At 39.5% G+C, this 24,193-nt stretch overlaps 1 protein-coding gene across 1 annotated transcript in view; it reads right to left on the bottom strand.

The window, feature by feature from the left end:
• Window positions 1-2,395: 2,395 nt before the first annotated feature.
• The window catches only part of chrna6 (cholinergic receptor, nicotinic, alpha 6), a 36,877-nt gene continuing 15,079 nt past the window's right edge, over window positions 2,396-24,193 (bottom strand). Inside the window, exons 2-6 of the mRNA XM_036583765.1 lie at window positions 16,451-16,590; window positions 13,359-13,403; window positions 6,712-6,821; window positions 5,438-6,512; window positions 2,396-3,062 (exon numbers count right to left, since the gene is read on the bottom strand). Of these exons, the coding sequence (XP_036439658.1) occupies window positions 2,937-3,062; window positions 5,438-6,512; window positions 6,712-6,821; window positions 13,359-13,403; window positions 16,451-16,590 (1,496 nt within the window). The 3' untranslated portion in view covers window positions 2,396-2,936. The remainder of the gene's footprint in view (window positions 3,063-5,437; window positions 6,513-6,711; window positions 6,822-13,358; window positions 13,404-16,450; window positions 16,591-24,193) is intronic.

The following is a 24,193-nucleotide window of genomic DNA, read 5'->3' as shown; positions in this document are numbered from 1 at the left end:
CTTCCACTCACTGGCCACTTTATTTGAAGCACCTACATTGTGCTTCCACTTACTGGCCACTTTATTAGAAACACCTACCCTGTAGTTACACTAATTGGCCACTTTATTAGGAACACCCACCTTGTACTTCCACTTACTGGCCACTTTATTAGAAACACCTACCCTGTAGTTACACTCACTGGCCACTTTATTAGAAACACCTACACTGTACTTCCACTTACTGGCCACTTTATTAGAAACACCTACCCTGTAGTTACACTCATTGGCCACTTTATTAGAAACAACCACCTTGTACTTCCACTCACTTGCCACATTATTAGAAACACCCACCTTGTGCCTCCACTCACTGGCCACATTATTAGGAACACCCACCTTGTACTTCCACTCACTGGCCACATTATTAGAAACACCCACCTTGTGCTTCCACTCACTGGCCTCTTTATTAGAAACACACTGTTTATAGGGTCCCTATATAGCTGTACATTTAACACTACAGCCCCATTCATCATTGGTTTCTGGCCACAGGACTGCTGTTGACTAGACATGATTGTATTTGTTCTTTTATTTTCTCTTTATTCTTTTTCATTTCTCTATTATAACTTACATGAAGACCAGACCATATTTTAAGATGACTTTATGCACAAATGCAGTTAATTCTAAAAGGTTTGCATACTTTTTCATGCCTTTTTCAAGTCTGGCCACTTCGGAGGTGTGAAGTGCACATGGGAAAGTCCCATAATCTGAATGCAGAAAATCAACTTAAGCACTCGCCTAGCGCAAATCTGAATACGGATAACTTTTCCCCCGTATCCATCAATGTAACTTGTGAACTTAAGCAGTCCACTTAAGTCGGCAGCTTTGAACGCGGCCCTATAGGAGCACAGTAGTTCATATGGCGGGGAGGTTCAGATGGAATAAAGTCGGCTGGAGTCGCTTTTACATTAGCCTTAAGAAACACTTATGATAATGCTGCCACTTCAAACAGCTCTTTTAACACGACTAAAGCCAGTCGCAAAACCAGAGGCATTTTTTAGCTGCTGCCACTGCAGGCGGCCAGAGATAAGCACGCCTGCTTCCTGAACGCTTATGGATACATGCGTAGACCTATAGAAACCCATGTCAACAGTGTTAGGAACTTGATTCAGGCAGTAAGATGTCAGACAAGAAGTGTTATTTATTTGAAGGACGTCTGTGAAGAAAAAAAAGGCAGATTTACAAAAGTGTCAGCCGCTGACAAGAAGAAGTGCAGCTTTTGTAAAGAAAAAATGTTAAACAGTGACATTGAAGAAGGGATTATGTCTGTGGCAGAGAGTGAGAGAGGAAGGAAAAGAGAAGGAGAGCGAGGAAGAGAGAGAGGTGTCAAGAGAATCATACGACGCAGTCGTTTTTTTTTAAAAAACTCAAGTGGAACATTTCAGTTCAAACATCCTGGCCTCCCCCCCTCCTCCCCCTCCTCCTCTTCCCCTTCAAATGGAAAAATGAAGCATTCGGCACAGCGTGACATGACACATAATGGAAAGGCGGATTAATTAAAGCGATGCTAACTGCAAATTAACAAACGTAAGTGGGGCCCGTTAATGAGAGGCTATGTAAATCTGACCCACTTGAGTGTTTTATTTAATCATCCACATTCTAAGCTAACGCTGTTCCGTGTTTACAAGGCTGCCTGTTTATCCACTATTAGCACTTTTCTCCTCTGACTTTCTACTCAAATTTCCATTGGTCAGTCTTTATTTTGATCGGTTTTCCTGAGTAGCTATTGGCTGTTTGTCCCCATCAGACTGGAAGTTAGCACTTTTGATTAGTGCACACCAAGTTATTGGTCTCTGGCAATTACAATTACTGTGTACGCTGGACATTAATATACACAGTGCTGTGCAAAAGTCAGACAGTGTCCTTCATTTGTTCATTTTCCACAAAAAAATTGATAAAATATCAAACCTTTCAGTATTAAGTGTGTCCACACTTTGCCTCTATTACAGCCTTCATTCTTTTTGGAAGACTTATCAAGGAAAGTTCAGTCCTAGGAGTTGGTTGTACTTTTTCATGAACCTAGTAATCCCTATTACACATTCAGTGATGTTGAGGTCTGGACTCTGGAGCTTGATTTTCTCCTCTCTCTCAAAGCTTTAAGTGCTGTTTATCTGATGGGGGCAGTTTTGGTGGTCTGTCAGGTCTTCCAGGTGGTTGTTAGGAATCCCATTTTTCTATATCTTCAGGTTTGGAAACTCCTGCTTCTTTCACTTATTTTTTGAATTTCTTCTTCCTTATGCAAGTGTATTATCTTAACATCTTTTTATCTTTTTATATTTTCTGACTGGAAATTAAATAAATGAAAGGTGGTCTCTGACTTTTGCATTGTACTGCAAGTGGATTAAGAAACTACATCTGAGAATCTGAAATTATTATTAATCATCAGTACAGACTGGTGCTTTCAGATGGTCCAGGTCAACTCGTAAACTGGAAAACTGTCATTTGTTTGCATTTGTGTCATTCATAGCAACTGGTAAATTTATCACATGAACAATAGGGATATTTGGGATGGACCAATTCCAGCTTGGTCTACTGATGTTCACCTGGTTTTACAAAACTCACAAACTTGAGTAACCCAAGCTTGCCCAAGGTTGCCACTGCTTTTGGCCAATTCTTTTATCCAATATAAGTTTGTTGGAAGTTTACTGGTTTAGGACTTTGAGTCTGCCAGTTTACTTTTACGAGGACCACCCGAGTGCACCGCTGTTCTTCGAACTACAGTAGTGAGCATCAACACCTGATTTGTTGTTTGCTGAGCCAAGCTGTCAGTCTATTGTGGTTTCTTTTCATCATCACAAAGCAGAAGTGGTTGTGTCAGTGATTTGGGTAACCGGCTGAAACCGACAGTCCCGTGTCTCTGATTGGCTGGGGCAGTTAAGCCGTTGCATGCGACTGGCTGGCAGTTACGAGAGAAAACCAATGAGAGGCTGGAAGAAGAGGCCCAATGTTCCAAGCATGCAGACCAGCACAAAAACCCACAGGAAGATCCGGTCAATCACCATGGCAACGTACTTCCAGTCGTCCTCCACCTGACAGAGACGAAAGAGAAAGAAAAAAATCTTATTTAAAGTAGAAATGTGAAATCAGAAAACAGAAGCAGGTAAAATTGAGGAAACAGGGCAGAATTTGCATCACCAGCCAAGAAAGCCTTATCACGAATATTCCATAATCATCATGCCGTGAAGAGCTAAAACCAGTATCTATGGAGTATTACGATGCTAATGTCGTTCGTCCCTAAGATGCAGCCGCAGTGACAAGGCAGAGAAGGAGAGAAAGTGAGCGAGAGAAAGAAACGTGTAGACTTTTCCATATCAAAGTCTGATCCTCCACTGAGGGACTTAAAGGCTGTATTTTTAGATAAAAAGCTCCTCTCTAAACGCTCTGATTCGGCAGAGCGCTGTTGTTCTGCAAACTCATGCTAGATTTGGAGCTGTGAGTCATAATTTATGCTAACGAGGATATTACAGCGCTAAAGCCTGTGACACTGTAGGCATCGTGGCGATTGGACTTGTTTGGCTGGATACATCTCAGGGTCTTAGGCTTTATCCACTTGCTTTAGCTGTTCACAGCAAAGGCTGTGCCTGAAGAGTGACAAGCAAAGATTATCCTGCTGTGACGGCACTCATCAAACTAGTTAACATAACCGATGAACATGTCTGCGCATTTGAGTGCGTGCATTTAGAGGACCTGCAGAGTCGTTAGGGGGTGATTGTGGTGTAGGGTCTATGCATACGTGGAACATGGCTGTTTGCAAGGCAGAAAGATGGTAAGAAGGAAAAACATTCCAATGTTAGGAAGCTAAAAATTCAGATAATCGATCATTTCAAGCATTCTATTAATTGTCAGTTCTCAATTTCTTAGGCCGCTGTCATTACGTACCTGGTTTGGTTTGAACTAATCAAATATTTTCTTTAGTTTGGCCCATTTTCACAGGTGTTAACAAATGTGGTCCACCAAACATTGCAGGTCTCCGCCCTCTTCTAAGTGAACTCTGGTTCAATTTGCTGCTGGTGGGAATGTATTTTTATGGTGGTCCACATCAAACAAGGGAATTCAACATCAGAGCATGCTTTCCTTTTCGTCTAGCAGTACCTCGGTGCTGTACGACTCTCAGATGCTCATATCATTCCTGCAGCACGGGATGCTGCTATTAACAGTAGACAAGCAATAATGGTTGGTTTTATTGATTGGTTGCGTTCAAAGCGACAAAATGTTTATTGCTTTGATTGTGATTCATGTGTGTTAAGCACCTATTTTTTTAATACAAAGTATGGGCAGCATAATACATTTTAATCAATAATATATGTGAGGGACAGATGTGGATTTTATCCAGTGTTGGGCTAGTGAAGGTTAAAAATGGTCATTTTTGTGGCTCTAATGTGAAAGTAACTAAGGGCTTCTACATCAAGCAAATTTTTGACCAATCAACAAACGTCCATGGGTGTAATTTGATGCACTTTAGCCGTTGTGATGTAAAATCAAACAAACCAAACTAAAAAAGATACAACGCCACAAAAACCCAAACTCTGGTTTGGACTCTCAATCAAGTTGTAGCACACTGACTGTTGTACATTCTATTCTCAGACATTATCCATGTTTAATCCAGAGGGGAACTCCCAGGACCTTCTATATGTCTAGAAACTAAAAATCAGTCTGTAATTTTTAATGCTTTTTCATTCAATAGAATCATCAGTCATGTTGTATTTAAACTCTGCAAATACTGTTGTTATACACTTATTTCATTGCTAAGTTTTGTTTGCATACAAGAGGGTTAAACTTGTGAAACGCCTATTGGTTAGGACTTCAGGACCTTACATGTCAGGTTATCCACCAACATAACTGAGAAGTGAGAATGGACTCAACCAACTGTGTTTTGATTTGCAATAGGTGGGACCAATTTAGTGAGAAAAAAAATGTCACTCTGAGCCTTCGGGAAGACCTAAATGTGTCACTGACTGAGAATGCGAGCCATAGTCTAACCAAGTTTGAGTCAGTTGCTGGAAAGGGAAAACAGTGGCAGCTCCATACCAGGATTTTTTACTGAGTCACTGTAAAACTCCAACATACAAGGTAAAATAAAAGTTAATGTTTGTTACAAACTTTAATTAAAACATGAAATGTCTTTTACAAGCTCCAAACATCCTTGTTCAGCAAGAAATATTCATGTGCACCACCACAGTACTGGAAATTGAATAGGAGCACTAGCAGGAATTAACATCATAGAGGTGCCTTTTTTTCTAGCTCAGATTGGCCCCATCTAATGTCCAAACTCTAATAGTCACAGTTTGCCACTGGTTTTACCTGAGATACACTCGTGGAACCTTAATAGTGACCTTATGTGCCCATACATTTGTCGGTCCCTAAAAGAGAAAGAGCTAGAGATGAAGTGTGAGAGGGTCCGTACCTCTTTAGCCTTGTTGCGGCTCCTCATGTTCTCCGCAATGTACTTGACGCTCTCTATGGCCTGTTTGATCTCTGGTGAAACCACTGAAAATGCCACCACTGTATTTATCGCCTGTGGGCTCAGCTGACGGCTCACTTTCCCACAATCCACCTCAGGCCCCTCCTTTGAAGGGTGGCATGGACAGCCCCCTTTTTTCCCTTCCCCTGAGCCCTTGCCCTCGCCAAACTCCAAACAGTTCATGGCCCCCTGTTGGGAACTACTGTTCTTCCTCTTCTTCCCTTCTCCTCCTCTTCCCCCTCCTCCGCTGCCACCAATCCCGGACGAGCCCCCACTTTCGGGTCCACCACCCTTCCCTGAGGATTCTGACTGAACGAGGGGACGGCGCATCAGCATGATGCGAGGCAGGGCCTGAAGGAAGACGGTGCGGACCCATCCAGGCATGGTGTGGGTAGTGGGTGTTCGGTAGTGGACGTTGAGTACAAAGACGGTGATGACAATGGAGAGTGTAACGAAGATCATGGTGAAAAGTAGGTACTCGCCGATGAGTGGGATGACCAAGGAGGTGGACGGGATGGTCTCTGTGATAACCAGCAGGAACACAGTGAGAGAGAGGAGGACGGAGATGCAGAGGGTAACCTTCTCACCGCAGTCTGACGGAAGGTAGAAGACCAGGACGGTCAAGAAGGAAATGAGGAGGCATGGGATGATGAGGTTGATGGTGTAGAATAGAGGAAGGCGGCGGATGTAGAAGCTGTAGGTGATGTCTGTGTATATCTCCTCACAGCAGTTGTACTTGATGTCATGCTTGTATCCAGGCGCGTCAATGATCTTCCACTCGCCGCTCTCCCAAAAGTCCTTGAGGTTGACCTTGGAGCCTATCAAGACCAGGTCAATCTTGGCCTTGTCGTAGGTCCAGGAACCGAACTTCATAGAGCAATTCTGGTAGTCGAAGGGGAAGTAGGTGATGTCCATTGGGCAGGAGGATTTGAAGATGGCTGGTGGAACCCATGTGATGGTGCCATCGTACCTGAGTAAAGCTTTGGTTTTGTCTTCCACCAAGAAGTCACCTACAGCACTGCGGTGGAAAAGTGGTTAAAAAAGTTAATTTAAAACATGTAATTTGAGAGAGAACTTTCTACCCTTTCAGGCACCTTTCATAATTGCACTGTGGAATGTTTTCCTCATCCTCCAAAGAAATTAGGAAGCAAAGACTGTCTCTGAAAACATTTGAACTCAATTTCAAAGGTCACATTTCACTGATTGACTGGACTTACTTGTTGTACAGCACGATGTCTGGCCTCCAGATTTTACTGGATGGAACCCTGATGTTCTCAATACCGTCAAATTCTGCTGGTGACCATTTCAGCTTGTAGTCATTCCATACCTGCAAAACATAGTTGACAAAAATAAGAAACATTCATCAGAAATTGACAATCTCATGATTTCCTCTCGGTCTTAGCTTCTTATCTCTGTAACGGTTTCACAGAATTCAGACGCTCGCGGATAAAGAAAGAGAAGTAAGCTTTAATTTTGAAGTCAGAATCCAAATCGTTGTCAAAATCGTTGTCAAAAAACAGGCAAAAAGGTCAAAACACATGGAACAGATATCCGGGGCAATCAATCCAAAGGGCAAATCCAAAAAACAGTCGAAAAAGAACGGGTAATTCCGGTCATACACAAAATCAGGATCACAGATAGAACGCTCAGTAGTTTGCAAAATGAAACAATACCTCGCAAATAACTAACGCTAAAGCCCGGGTTTATAAGCCAAACTGAGGAAGTCACATGATCAAAACACACAGGTGTAACACATCAGAATTCGGGCGATCGAGAACGCTGATAGGAGCATGTGGGGAGATCAGAAGTCAGCTGATCTCCTTGTGTATACTGAGAGATGGAGTGCATTCAATCAATCACCAAGCAAGACCATAAATTTCATTCACACTACAGTATCTTCTTTAACTGGTAGCATCTCTCAATTTGCATCATAACTATATCTACACTATACTATAATACTACGGTCATATTTTAATATTGCTTAAATCTTTTGCTAGCTATTTTGGAACCTGTGCCTTACTGACATCTTTATATTTATGCATACTGTATTTAGTTTTGTTTACTTTTGATTGTATATCATATTTACTGTCTTTGAACTGTCGCCAGAACAAATTTCTTGTATGTGTGAAAATGTAATATGATATTAAATGATTCTGATTCTGCTTTATCGTTAAAAATCCTTCATCAACCAAAGGACAACCATTCAGGCTTTTCACAGCTACTCTTTCAAGGACTTTTGTCCTCCCCCCAGCATTTGTTCTCATTTTTGTATGTAAAAAAAATTTTTTTTTGCCTTTTTTTTTTCTCTGAGTGACAGTTATGCTCAGTCACATGAATGACTGTCAGTTATACCACCTGGATATAACACTGAAGGTTTGAAAAGAACATCTCACTTATTCTCTCTCTCTCTCTCTCTCTCTCTCTCTCCCTCTCTCAGTCTGTTAGTCACAGTGCCTTGTCCTGTTGTGATTTATTCATGTGCAAAGACGTGGCGTGTCTCTTCGCGTGACAGTTGCACACTTTCGCACATCTTAAACACAACATGATCTCAAGCACAAAATGATGGGCTGAGAGTACATCACTGGCACTATTTACACACACGCTACACCACAAGGACACTCATACTACAGGGAGGATATCTTCACCAGATTAAGCCTATTCCTCTACTACGATAAGCTTAATCTGTGTTTGACAACTATCCCTTAAAGTGGTGGTCTGCAGAACAGTTTCACAAGTCCAATTCAACCTTTTTATCATTGCTAGTGTCTTAGCCTGCAGTCTCTTAGTTACATTTCGAATGTCTGTCGACGTCTGACAGGCATTTTTTGACTTGCATTGCTATGAGCCTGCATTGCTGATGTAAGCTCTAAGGATGGTAACTACTAAAGTTAGTGACACCTTTCTAGCTAATGCTAAAGCTTTAGCCTCAAGACTCTCAAGGACAGTGCAGAGTCACAATTGTTCACACTGAAGGTGATTTAATGCCTTTAAAAGCTCTATTATACTAAAAACTATTATTAGTTATTACAGATTTCTTACAGTTACAAATACATTACCTGATGGACAGTAAATGTTGCTATTCACCACTGTAAAGAAATCAGAGTCTGTCAGTTTCTCTCCATCAGACTACTCTGAATGACACTGTTTACATCTGAAAGACTGAATTATGCATACTTTTTAAAAAATTTAGTGGAATTTCACTTTCAGCTCTGCTCACACAGAGATGTGCACACACACAACAGTCATATGGCCTGGACTGCACCCTCATTATTGTAGAAACAGGATGTGAGGTTTGGGCATTTTTTAAAATGTCATCGCCAAACGCCCGTCAGAATGCTTGCAGTTGTGAAGGAGAAAAGAAAATGGTACTATATGAGGTCATATACTGTACTGAGAAGACGGGTGAGTGGTTGTGTACTTGGATATACTACAGTGGTTCAGCATCTTTGAAATACACAGTGTATTGTGTGTGTGTGTGACTGCATGTGATGTGATGCTGTATTAATGCTGCTGGTCTCTCTGCATTCAGTGATAATGCGGATCCTGCCACCAGGCACTGCACACTTTAATTACACTACACTGCAGGGCACAAACACACACAAAACCCCAAACCACTTCACACACATTCAAAAACAGGTCTGAAAAACTACTGGTGCACAGATTAGGGGTTGCAAGGTTTTTTAAAGTCAACAGTTATATGATAAAAGTCGAATCGACTAAACACTGATGACATCATGAATAAAACCACAGGAAAAGGGAATGCTTTGCAACAAAGCCAAAGCCAAGCTCCACAGGTCAGCAGAGTGTGACATGTCCATTCCAACGAGTCCTGGATCACATTGCTAGCCTTCAGGAAACCAGAGATATGGACCCTGAAATCACCAGGCTACTCATGTGTTCTCTGAGGCATCCGTGTCATAATCATGTGATCAGAGACTAGTCAACATCAAGCTTAAAGCATGATGCGTGTATATATATATATATAATATATATATATATATATATATATATATATATATATATAGTTTATATGTATATAGGAGTTTCCAAAAATGGAGTCCAAAAAAAATTAACAAATGACATAAAGAAAATGGGATTCCTAACAACCACCTGGAAGACCTGGCAGACCACCAACATTGTCCTCATCAGATAAACAGCACTTAAAGCTTTCATCTTTGAGAGAAAATCTGGCTCCACTCTTGATTCAGATCTGAAAACATCCACAGGTGTTTCTGTCCATCCCTCCACTGTGAGAAGACAACTCAACACTGTGAGCCTGAAAGGATGTGTAGCTGACAAGAAGCTCTTACTGAGAAAAAAAAATATACAAAACAAACAAAGAAGCTGCTGGTGTTCTCAGAACAATGGACTGACCACCCCAGAGTCCAGACCTCCACATCAGTGACTGTGTTTGTTGTTACTTGGATTATGAGAAGTAGCAAGTGCAACTAACTTCTAAGACTGAACTTTGGAGGTGTGAAAAATATCCCTTAAAACTAAAATATATTTATTAAGCTAGAATTGAGCTACACATATATAATATGTAATGAAAGTGTCATCCAAGCAAATGAACAATATATTCTTGGAAGATCAACATGTTCTTCAAGATACTGTAGTATTGGTATTACTAATGGACTAATTTCCTTCAAAATAATTATCTTTGCAGGTTCATCTCCTATACAAAATAATCACATTTTACAGTAATCCTGAGTGGATGAATGCTTGGTTTGTCTGTGATACATCAGGCTATAGCAAGTCTCAAGAGGATCAACCTACTCCTCAAGATACTGCAGTATGGTGGTGCTGCATGAGTTAAAGATATTTCTTTTAGCAGCCTGGAAAAAACAATGAATTATTGAAAGCTAAAAGTGTCTCCACTAGAAGAGCCTGCTAAGAGTTCATGAGTGCACAGCTGCTGGCAGATGTGAGTAACATGTATAAGGTGACTGTGTCCTATATGGTAGTATTTCGCTCCCTTCTGAAGTAGCCCTGCACTGCACAGTCCTGAGGAAGGTCCAGCACATTACAGACTATTCTGACCATGTAGAAAGAATTCAAGCCTTTACCACTAGGCTGCAGATTTAGAGCTCCAATTGTGAGGACAATGAGGTATAAAGACTCTTTTGTATAGAATGCTGAATTGGCAACCTTGTACTAAAGCACTTGATTCACACTAGGGCCTAATTTGTGCCAGAGCGAGCCGAATATGGCCCTATTTTGGTGCATCCCGCACCTCGCTCTCAAATGGAATAAATTTATATGATGATCTGTTAATATGCTTCATGACCAATCATAAAATCTACATAAAATCATAATGCGTTTCCTACAAACAGCTCTCTCTATCCCTACAACAATTGGGACAGTATGTGAAATGCAAATAAAAACAGAAAACAGCGATCTGTAAATTCATTTTGACCTATATTTAAACATAAACAGTACAAAGACATGTAATGTTTTTACCTTATCAGCTTAATTGTTTTTGTAAATGTATGCTAATTCTGAAATTGATGTCACCAACATATTACAAAAATACTGACACAGTGGTAATTTAAGACTAGGAACGTTGTGAAAGAGTTAAAATGTTCAAAATGTTAACATCATGTAATCATGCTTAGGCATAAAAGAAGCATTCAGGAAAGGCCTACTCTGTTATGAAGAAGGATGGGTTGAGACTCGCAACTTTACCAAAAAATACATCAGCAAATACTCCTTAAATAAGTTTAAGAACAAAGTTTCTGGAAAAGTAATTGCAAGGACTTTAGGTATTTCACACTCTATGGTGCATAATATGATCAAAAGATTCAGGGGATCTGGACAAATCTCTTTGTATGAAGAGCAAGGCCAAAACCCAGACTGAGTGCCTGTGATCTTTGACCCCTATGATGGCACTGCATTAAACACTGATATGATTCTGTGACAGACACCACCACATAGGCTTTGGAATACTTTGACAAGTCAATGTAAATGAATACCAGCCATATGTCAACAATGTTGAGAAACACTGCCGACGTCTCTGGGCTCAAGCTCATCTAAAATGGACTGATGAACATCGTAAACATTGTAAATGTGCTGTGGTCTGACGAGTCGACCTTTCAGATTGTTTATGGAAATAATGGACGCTGTGTTCTCTAGGCCAAAGTAAAAAGGGACCATCCAGATTGTTACCAGCTTAAAGTTCAAATTCAGGTGGGGACCAAATGCAAATAAAATATTAGTCCGTTCTTCTCTGAAATGCCTATTTTTGGTATCAGTTTTTCTCTTCAAACATACTGACAGGCATTTAAGATAGCTAGCTTGTTTTGATGCGACAGGGGCCTGACCCAAAGAGTATTTTCACTGCAAGAATTTGACCCCAGGTCAAATTTATTTGGTGACACCAGCAGTATATCTTTTTATTTCATTCCTTATCTGTTCCTGCTTTAAAACTACTTCTGAATTGCCTCATCATGTCTTCATACTGCTAAAGCCATTTCCTTCTCTAATCGTTCACCATTTCCTTTTTTCCATTGCCTCTACTCTCACTCTCTCTCTGTCCACACACACACACACACACACACACACACACACACACACACACACATACAAGCGAATGTTGCTTGTCTTCCAGAGCTTCTCCCTCTCCACACAGTGCTACCCTGCTGTTTTCTTTCGCTGCCAGGATGGGTAATACACGCATGTCATAGGTATTAGAAATGCATAAATATATACGGAATCATAATATGTCCCATGTGTATAATATAAATATCTAAATGTAATAATAGTATGTCCCCTATATTATGATGATGCTGAAGGTTGATCCTCCATGTGCATTCAAAACAGCTCTGACCTGCTGAAGCATGGACTCTACAAGACCTCTGAAGGTGTCCTGTGCTGTCTGCACCAAGACGTTAACAGCAAATCCTTTGAACCCTGTGAGGTGCAAAGTGGAGCCAATTGGATTGAGATTGAATTTGGAGACCAGGACAACACCTTGAACTCACAGAAAGAAGGATTCCGCGTGTGATCCTGAGAACACCATACCCACAGTGAACTACGAAGGGGGGAACATCATGTATGGGCTACTTCTCTGCAAACAGTATGGGGGGCATAACATGACATTGAAAGAAACATGAATTACATGATGTTCCGGGAGAAATTAGAGGAGAATTTTATCTCATCAGCCTAGGTGAGGGGTCGGCAACCCAAAGGCAAAAAAGAGCCATTTTGTCCTTTCAACAAAAATCAATTCACCTTGGGAGCCACAACATTGTATGTTGAGAGTTAAAGGTTGGTGAATTAGCCGTTATGCATTAACTCCAGTGTGTAAGACTATTTATTGTTAAAACTGTGTTGAACAATCAGCAGAGCTTTATTTTACTGCAAAGGAGGATTATTTTATTTTTACCTAAAAAAAATCTAATTCTCCTGTGGAGCCGCAACAGGGCAGTCAAAGAGCCATTGCCGACCCCTGGTCTAGAAACTGAATCTAGGAAAAGGATTGACATTTCAACAAGATAAAGACCGGTTTCTAAAAAGAAACTGAAGGTGCTTGCATGGACTAGCCAATCTTCTGACTTGAACCCCACTGGAAATATATTGAAATTACGAAGCCATCAGAGGGACCCTCGTAACCTTGGGGAATTGAAGATGGTTGGCCAAGAGGAACGGGCCAAAACTGAACCACATTGCTGCATAAACTTACTTCTTATTGTAGATGTCTTGAAGCCTGCCAACAACAGCTTTGCAACAAAGTACTATGCTATTAATATGTGGTATATTTTATATTTATAAGTGGACATAAGCACTAAAGGTATAATAAACAGAAAAATAAAAGTGTTGAAAAATGGAAAATGTACACACACAGAGTACCATATAAACCACTCACATGTCTCAACCACAGGTTAGTCTCCATAATCTGATTGACTTCATCCTATGGAAAAAGAGAGAGAGAGAGAGAGAGAGAGAGAGAGAGAGAGAGAGAGAGAGATCTAAATTAAGACAAGATTAACTTCCAGCACAGTAAAACAATAGACAGCAACTCTACACTGTAGGTAAAAAAAACAGCTATATTGTGTTTGGGATGATTCATTTTTATTCTATCAATACAAAACCGAATATACGTCTATATGTTCTGGCCTAAATCTCTATACAATCATTTCTCTAGATACATTCTCCTGCTGTGTTTGCATAACAAGCTCTATTCATCACCACAAAAAAGCCCCACCAGCGTAAAGACCATAATCACACTACAAAAAAAACACTACCGTACGGCATAATCACCCAGCAGCAGTGTCCTCTAAAACTCCCTCCCTAAGCAAATGATCGGCAGCGTGAAAAGGAATAATCTGTAATCCAGGTGTGTGTTTGCTCTGCTGCTGTGTGAAGGGAAGAAAAGCCGGTGGCTATGGAGGCTCTGCCCCGCTGGAGTGGATAATTTAATCCCAGGGAGTGCAGCTGGAAGCACAGCGTCTGCCGGACTTCTAGGGGGGCCAAGCACCATTCGGCTGATAACGGGGAAAAACACTTTACTCACAGAAAAAGCTATGAAGGAATTTTCCACATACCCTGAACTAACGGTAAAGGACTATATATAGTAAAAATCAATACTGTCAAAACAAAGCCTTGTACTTCCAAAATGGTAACTTCAAAGGAGAAGGATAACTTTTAATGTAAGTTAGTATAACGAAATTTTAATGCAAGCAAATTTAGACCATTTCTATTAGTCTATTCATCATGGAACGTGCACAACATAAAGGCTAGCAACAAAAACCAGTTGGTTTGACAAAGTCATTGCTATGTTGGTGCACTCGTATTGACATTTCATTTACACAGAGATTTAGATACTTTATGAGTTGCTTTATTTAAAGGCAAATGTATTTCTAGAAGTGAAATGGTGTCAAAATGATGAATATAATGTAATCTAACTTATAGGCATTTGTGCTTTTTAATAAAGATTTTGAAATTGCATTGTCAGAGAGAACACTAAGCTAGAAAAAAGAGACAAAATTCAATTGTAAATGGGCAACAGTTTGCAATTACATATTCTTACCTACTGAGCTCATTCTATGTCAGAATGCCTTTAAAAATGCATTCAAACAGATTGCATTTTCATTTTTATAGACTTCCCAAACTGTCAATCATCCCATCAGGGCGGGGCCTACAGCACGCTCAGTGGAAAAGGCTCTATCTAAAAAAAATGCAGCCAAAGAGTTTATAGCTACTATTATGTTATCAGATGAGGTGAAAAAGAGAAACATAGCCACTTGTGATGTTTAATGTCTTCACACACGACCCAGTGAGAAAGTGTTTAATGAAATGTGAGGCCAAGTTTTCTGGTTCATCAATCTGGTTGATAAAAATGAGGCTGAACTTGGCCTCCTTCTTGCCAGCTTCCTTTTCAAATTTTCCAGTTCACCTTAAACAGTGCAGTAGTTACATTCTGATGCCTCAAGGCACACAGATGTTACAGCAGCATCACTTAGGGTGGAACAGAAAATTCAGAAAAGAAGCCTTGTTTCATATACTGAGAACGGCAGCTGCAAGTGAGGATGAACTTTGAGATTGTAGTTGATGCGGTGCAGGGATATCTTCTACAGAGTGAGCATCAGAGGTGGATATATTGCTCTGCCATCACCTCAACTGCTAATACGCTATGTGAATTGAGGAGGGCTGCACAGTTAAGCTAGAAAAAAAGCTGATGTTAATGCTAACTAAGGCTACATTCTTAAACAAAGCCCCCATCTTCTCATTTTACCTGCTGGCTAACATGACCCAGCTCACACACATATACCAGCAATTTTTATAATGTTAATTTTAAAAAGAAAAGCAGGACACTAGAGACCCCCTAAAATCTGCAACATATTCGAATAAAGATTCATGGTGGATCGTATATAAAAACATAGTAACCATCACAACTGGATATACTGCTCTGTTTAACTCCATCTTTTAACGTACAACTGGCCACCATGATCCAGATAAAACCTTTTCTGCTGAGCATACTGTTGGCCCCACTTTGATGGGATGATTGACAGGTTGGGAAGTCCATGAAAATGAAAATGTAACGTGGTTGAATGCATTTTCAGGACATTTCGATAGAGAATAAGTGCAGTTGGTGAGAACATGTAATTACAAAGTGGAGAGGTGCCGTTTCCCTTTTACATTTGAATCTTTCTAGCTTGTTCACTTTGATAAAGCAATTTCAAAAAACATTACTAGACAGCGAAAATGCATAAAAGATAAAATGCATTTTAATTATTATTTTGAAACAACTGTTGCATAATCACATAAGGCATGAATATGCAGGTCTAGAAACACATTTAACTTTAAATAAAGCTACTTATAAATCATCTAAATCTCTGTGTAAATGAAATGTCAATACTAGTTCACCAAATGGCAAATATAAATGGAATTATTCCATTTAAATTTTCATTTTGAGTCCAAACTTGCATGTACGAGTGGAAAATTTGGATTTAATTTTAGTATTCCATTGCATTTTAGCATATTACATTTCATTTTGATTATAATACTGATATGCTTCCATAGCATACGCTAAAAATGACTAATTTACTATGACTGGAAATGAAATAAATGAAAGGGTGGTCTCTGACTTTTGCACAAAACTGTATGTAATTTGTTGTGTAATTACATAATAACGTAATAACATTCGACTAGTATATCAAAAGGCTTAATCCCAGGCCAGGGCCTGGTGGCATGTAAGGGGTTAATATCTTTTAACAAGTGGAATAATCTAAAGTGTTGCATGCAATTATTTTCTTGTAATTGTTAACCATAAAGGTAAGTTTTATATAACTCATAACCTGCAACTAGTTGTGAAAGTCCCACCATGTAAAGCCAGCCTGAAAGAAGATGCCCTGAAGTTGATTTAAGCAAGGTGCTATAAAAACTCTCAGTACTGGCTCTAAGACAGTGTGGATATGGTGGGGAGCCTGCAGCTCTGCATGCTGAAGCAGCTCTTACCACTTTGACGAGCTGAGAGATAGAGACCTCAAACTGCACCGTCACTGGATCTGACACGTTCTCCACCGGCCGGATGAACTGATTATACCTCCTGAACAGCCGGCGGAACAGCCTGTCCTCTCCTTTAGACGACAAACACTCTACACATACACAAACACACACAGGGATATGTGTCAGAACTGTGAAACTGCAGCACCTGGTGAGGGTCCTCAGCAGGAGAGCAAGAGGAGAACACTATATTTATGCACCAAACTATGACAGTCAAACACCAAGCATTCATATGTAAGACAGTAGGCAGAGCTCCACCAGAGGACCACACAGAAATGCAGAGAACGCTGTGCATTATCTTCATTTATTTCACGTGGATCTGACTCCAAGCTTATCATTGAGAGAGCCTATCATGTGGTTTCCACAGAGTGAACACTGATTTACTGATTTTCATTACTGATGTCCAGTGAGAGCAACACTGGCTGCATACATAGTCAATGAGAGTGTGTGTATATATATATATATATATATATATATATATATATATATATATATATGTATATATATAGACTGAAAAGCGACAAAAAAGCGTCAAAAATGGAGATACAAGGTTTCTCTCTCTCTCTCTCTCTCTATATATATATATAGATAGATAGATAGATAGATAGATAGATATTGCTGTTGTCGGAACAAAACCTTGTATCTCCATTTTTGTCGCTTTTCAGTCAATGAGTGGATGTATCATATGTATATCATATATAGTCTAGAGATGAACATATATATGTATAGTCAATGAGTGTATATATCATGTATATCACACATAGAGTCAATAAATGTATATATCATATACATCAGATATACAGTAACTGAGTGAATATATCAAATATATCATATATACAGCCAATGAGTGTACATATTAAATATATCAAATATTATATATACAGCCAGTGGTTCACTGGTGATACTGGAATTTGACACTTTTTCTTTTGTTTTTTGATGTTATCTTTTTGTTAAAGTGGTTACATCATTTATGTATCCATATAAGGCATAACTATTACTATTTTTTTATTCCAGAAAAGGTTTGTGGCTTTAAAAATGTTTTGTGCTACATGTTCTATGTGAAGAATTTCATTGCAAAATACACAATTTTCAATTTTTTTTTTAGTCAGCTTCATACATACAAGAAACATCAACGCTATATTTTGAGTAATACCACCTTTATTAGAGAAATAAAAAAGTGTTTTCTTTAAAATTAATAGTTATTCTTTTCAAAAACTCTGTATCTAAAATTGTTACACATGGATGTACAGCACTTGAAACTCCATATTTAGATAGAAATGTGCATGACTTACAAAACTGGAAGCACTTTTGTCTTCATAGGTAACCAAGCAGGTCAACATTTTTTTAAATGTTTTTATCATGTTTGATATGAAGAAAGCTGGAGTTGTTCTGTCTGTTTTACCTCAGCATGGCCATCTTTGTGGAAAGCTGAGAATTGCTTCCATAGCTAGGGGACCTCATCCCTCCCCTTTCACCTCTCACTGCTCACTAGCAGCTCAATACAGAGTCAAAACATCTCATGCGCAGAGCGCTGACAGTGTCCTAGATAATCTGATAGCTGTTCTAAATATTTTATTTGGACTAAAAATATCCAAGTTGACTTCCTGTCTAATTTAAATATTGTTAAATATGATACATTTTTTTAAGAATATATATATATATATATATATATATATATATATATATATATATAATATTTAAATATGAGCTTTAATGAGGAGATCAATTAAAGAAAATACTAATTTAATCATCAGTTTTTATCACTCCTGTGTCGAGGCTCATGCATGACTGAATGTGTGCAAGTGTGAATGTGCTCTGTGTGTGTGAGCAGCAGCTTCTTGCTTTTAGCACATTCCTCAGGGTTCCCTCCACGCGCTCTAAGAGTGCTAAGCCTTGTTGTTGAGGTCAGAGATCACCCTCAGCCTTCGTCACGGAGACCAGGTGCAGTCAAGTGGAAAATGGGGCGGCTTTCAGAAGCCTGTGACGCACTTCAGCATGTCAGAGTGGAACGTTCAGCCACATCAGAGCAGCCCAAAGCTCATAACATATGTTTCTATGAAAACACATTCACAACCAAAGCTGGAGTAAAATAAAGTAATAAAATAATTACTAACTACTTCTCTCAAATGTGTGTTCCAGCACATTCTACAGATGCTGGATCAAGCTGAAATCTGTGGAGGCCAGGGCAACACCTTAATCCTCAAACTATGCTGAACTATGTGTGCAGTGTGACACGGTGCATTGTCTGCTGAAAGAGGCCGCTGCTATCGGGGAATACCAGCGCCATAAAGGAGTGAACCTGCTCCGCAACAATGTTTAGGTAGATGGCAAATGTGTCAAATTGACGTCCACATGAATCCATGGACCCCCCCCACCCCCCCACCGGCTTGTCTTCTTCCATCACTTCTCCAGGTAAATGCCGCACACGTTCTTCACGTGTATTACTGCCATGCTGACCACTTGACGCAACCACCCCCAGCCTCTCACAACCCCAGCAGTCACTATTATGACTTGTTTTACTCCGTATGACAGAAACGTAACCAGCCAGCGTGCTTACACTGAGCATCCAGCATGGATTCAGATCATTTTGGAGTTGAAAGATTTACAGCTAACAGTACATGAAATGTACTGCTGAGTTACTGCTGAGTCCTGGTCCTGGAGATCTACCACCCTGCAGAGCTTGGCTCCAACCCTAATCTGACACACCAGATCCAGGTAATGAAGGCCTTTATGAGTCTGAATATTAGAACTAGGTTTCTTGGACCTAAACCGTCCAGGATGGTAGATCTCCAGGTACCCCTGAGTTAATGTGAGGTGATTTCCAGCCTGCACCATATTTAAAGCTTATAAGTAAGCACTGGGTTGATGCAGATATGCAACACAATGGTGTCTGCACCCACATGGCAAAATGGTAAAAGGCAACAGAGAAAAAGAAAAACACAAACTAATTTTAAGGCCATTCTTGGGGAGATTTTGGAAGATTACTGAAATACATTGTTTATGGAAACGTTTCTTTTTGATGTTAAAAACAATGTGCTGAGCACTGAAGACAGAAACAGACAGGCTATTAGTTTTAATCACAACGTAATGATTATCAGTGCTGAGAACTCCATATAGGACTACATACATTAAATAATACTGTCACATTGTGATCACCTGTAGACAAAAACAGGGCTTCCCATCTCAAAAATGCCTGCTTATACCTCACCAACTCGCATGGCACTTACCTTAAACTGTGTTTAGTTGTTAAGTAATCTTCAATAGACTTGATTATGTGGTTTCTGACACTGTATGACCCACTGTTACCTATAAAAATGGATAAATGCACAGAAAAAATGAAACTGCTACTACTGTTCTTAGCTATGTGACGTACTTTAGCCCATGTTCATATATAACAGTGTGTCATACAGTGTCAGAAACCACATAAGCAAGTCTATTTGAGTGACAAGTCAAAATGCTTTAAGGGCAAATGTTTGCAAGCAGATTACACAATGCTAAATGATTTACTTGCTAGCATGTTAGCTATTTTAGCCTTGCAGCTCCAGTGCAAAACTAAACAAGCAACTCCAAATATGTCTCAGTCTATCAACCACATTTGGAATAGAAGCCAAACTCTCACTTTAATAGAAATATATGGAAACTATACCATATTTAGAATGAGAGATAAATAGTGGAGAGAAATTTGTAGAGCACCAAGACTTAGTTTCAGAAAACTGTTGCCCTCAGTATTTAACAGTTACGTCCAACAAAAAGTACTTAGAAGAGCAAATTTAAGCCTCAAAGACTCCAATGAACCTTTTGAACCAATTTCTAGTGCAATCGCCTCCCTGGAGCTTTCTAAAGCTTTAGAAGGTTAATATGCAGTGACTTATGAAGAGCTACAAGCTCCCAAAGTTGAGTTATAGAGTTCAAGCTTCAGAACACTTAAACACACTCACACACAGTTTCAGCAGCTCTGCCTCTGTGTGTGTGTGTGTGTGTGTGTATTGTCTTAATTCCTCCCCTTTAATTACTTCAACTTGTTAACTCTCCATTGGCCCTCTCTGTTAATTGGGTTAGCCAAGGATAACAAGGCCTTTCGTCCATTAATTAAAAAAACTTCAGGCCGATTAAAACACATAAGGCTCACCGTACAGTGTGGTAGAGCTTAGATTCATTTTTTTATGAAGTCTGGAGGGCTTATAAGAACCACAAACTTCTAAACTGAAGTGACATCTTACATCTACATGGGTCTCTTGGAGGCTTTCTTCTCCAGAAGGAACTGGTCTAGAACATTCTGTGCTTGGCAACTGTGTCTAGTTGCTTAAACCAGCTGAAGATATTTCCTTGACGCTCCATAACGTAGCCGAATATTTTATTGTTCAAAATAAAAGATGTAGCATTACTGAGTCAGGAGAGAAAAAACATGGTGTCCTTGTGCTGCTGTGAGTCACCCAGAAAAGGCTAAAATATTCATTCAAAAGTCAGAGCTGTCGGGTCAGATTTGGTGGGAGGTTTTTAGACTCCATTAGACGTCGTTACGGATTGATGTCACAATCGAGCTAACAAAAGAAGAGAAATACTCCACAAATTAGGTTTTATAGACTTTTGCTTCATTAAAGTACCTTAACTTTTAGCATAGTGTTGTAAGTAGTACACAAACCACCTGTGGATGAGTCACCTCCATAGAAAGAATGGAAGTTTATTTTGATCAACGTTAAAAAAAAGGGAACAAAGCTACTCGATTCCAAGTTTTATTTCATTAAAATAGGTTAGGTTTTACCAGCATTAGCACAGTTTTGTAAGTATTAGCCCAAAAATGTCAGCAGAAAGGTTAACCATCTCCATTGCAACAATGAAACTTTATTTTTATTTTAGATTATTTTAGTCAATGTCAATAACTTTATAATGCTTCCTAATGATTCCTTCATAACTAAAACATTAAGGATGCTTTATGTAAAACTTCACTTTATTTTCTCAGCTGAGGGGAATCTAAATGTAAGCATTCATCTAAAAGCAGCACTACATCAGTTTGGGGATTTGGAGCCCTCTCTGGCAGAAATATGTAATTGCAACCAACTGGAACACTTGTAAAGTCAGATCTCCTACATTCCACCAAATGGATGAATCTGGGCATCTGGGCTCAGAGGAAGGTCTGCTGGACGGGCAGAAGACCCAAATTTTGTTTTATGAAAGTAGCTTAACCTTTAGCACTATTAGCATATTTCAGTAAGAATTAGCACAAAGCAACACTAGCATATGAGTTAGCCATCTCCATAGCAACAATGAAACTTAGGCCCAATCCCATTTCTCAAATTACACTGCTTCATTAACAGGCTACTAGTGGTGCTCAGTAGGCGACCTAGCCCGTCTTCAGTGATAGCAGAGAAGGGAAAAGTTCAGCGACCTCACTGCTGGGCTTTAGTTACATTTAGGGCATCACATGTTTTCAAAGAGGGGGATAAGACAATTATTTATTATCACCCACTGCTAAACCTTTGGTGATACGAAGCTGAAGTCAGCTATTCGCCAGTTTCTTGTTCATATTTTCCCGTTCCACCTTAAATGGTGCAGCAGTTACATTCTGGTGCTTCAGGCGTCAGAACTGCCGGACTATTTAAGGTGGAACAGGAAAGTTAGCTAGCTAGATACCGAGACATTAGCATGCTATTAGCGATTTTTATGCTTGTTATGAAGAAAACAACCACAATACATTGAAACAACATTAAACTAACATAATACAATGGTTTTCGTCATTTTGTACGAAGAAAATTCTCACATTTGTGGGTTTCTTTGGTCGTTTTTTCAGCCATCTTGCTGTTTTTTCTTTGTTTCTCATAAAACTCTGTTTGGAGTCTCTGAAAAATCTCCGTTTGGAGGGCCATGTAGCCCTAACACTTCACCCTACCCCTCCATCTCAACAAAAACTGGGACATCCTAACCCTAGACGTGAACGCGCAAAACAGAGGGCTAAGGGCTAAGTGGTAGGGGGGAAACGGGATTGGGCCTTAATATAAGCAATTTAGTCATTAATGCAAAAAAGCTAATTAATTCCTTCTTTATAAACAAAACATTTAGGATGCTTTATGTATTTTCTTAGCTGAAGGACACCTTACATTCACACATCCATCTTAAAAAGCACTACATCTGAAAACAGGTAATTACAACCTACTGGCAGAGGAACGTTTTTGGAACGTCAGTTGTACTATGTACCTCCAAGTGAATGAATCTAGCCATCTGGGCTTCATCTAAATGAGACGAATACCCGAGTAGTGAGGCCGTGGAGCTCACAGTGCTGGTATAAATGACAGGGCAGCAATAGCATAGTTGATAACACCAACTGCTGTATCCATATAATACAATTTTATGTCGATTGTTTCTTTTCTCGTAGTTCACTGAAACAAGCATTTTCAACAAGAAACGAGACAATGTTGAAAGTGCAGATTCTAAGCTTCCAGTCTATACCACACTTCTGTTAGTAAGAAGAGATTTTATTATAATTTGAATTTGATGAAAAGTTATTGCAAGTTATTGTGGGGTAAAAGAGACTTTTAATGTACTTTCTTGTATTCCCATAGCAGCAGCATCTACAAATTCTGACAGCAATAAGATATTTTTAAGATGAACCCTGAACACCCTGAATTGTACTTATAAGTCACATAATTCAAACCTACATTTTGTTTTTAGTCCTCTTGGTGTCTGCGATGTAGCTTCATTCTGAAGCGTGTATATTAGGGCTGGACCCAAATATTAGACTATTCGAATATTCGTTCAATGGGTAGGTATTTGGTTTTTAATTCTGGGATTCGGATATTCATATTCTTTATTTTTTTAGCTAAATGTAGGCAATCAATAAAGGCAAACTGCAAAATACTGCAACATTCAAGGTTCTCGGGAGAAACTTAGATGACCTGAGGTTACGGTCCATAATGCAGCTCTATTTTTAATTTGCTAAAAACAGCGGCAAACACTGCAAGAAAAAACACAGCCTCTCTAGCACTAACAGCTAAAAACAAAAAGCCCTCTGCTCATGCACTGTGCCGTTACTGCCCAGCCTGCTGCTAGGAGAAGCTAGCGGGCCTGATAGACGGAGCGAAGCTATGCTGTGAGTGCCACAGTGCTTTGTGGGGGGAGCAGCTAGGCTGGAGATTCCAATTCCACTGCCGGTGAAGCCGCAGATCTGCTTTTAACATGGACGTCAGATGCGGATTTTCAGAACAACTTTGAAAATTTTAAGCAAAAGCCAAAATGTGCTCTGAAAAAAACATGCAAGTGTGCCATGTTTCTGTTATTGATTGTAAAAAATCAAGTGCAGTCAATACAGGATATAAAAGGAAGGTAAATATAATTCATTACATAACTGTAATTAAGGATTTAACAATGCATTTATATTTGAATATTAAAGCAAAACAACAGTAATAACTCCTGTTATTCCAAAACTAAAGAAGAAAACTTGCTCATTTGTTTTTAAAACATTCTGACAAGCTAGCTGTCCATTCTGACAGACAGCACATGTAAATGTAGGGTCAAAAATAAACTCTGCCGGACAGTAAAGCTCCATGATCTCTATGAGCTGGACATTCCTGACCAATTAGATCAACCCAGTGCTTATTTCACAACCCAGTGGATATATGTGAATCCACAGAGGACAGAAGCAGTAGTGTTATTCATCAGCGTAATTACCGACAGCCTGCCACGGCCATGACGGCAGAACCA

This window comes from Colossoma macropomum, unplaced genomic scaffold (assembly GCF_904425465.1).
Source record: "Colossoma macropomum unplaced genomic scaffold, Colossoma_macropomum, whole genome shotgun sequence".
In the NCBI taxonomy this organism is placed as follows: Eukaryota; Metazoa; Chordata; class Actinopteri; order Characiformes; family Serrasalmidae; genus Colossoma; species Colossoma macropomum.
This window is presented reverse-complemented; position numbering and strand designations above follow the sequence as displayed.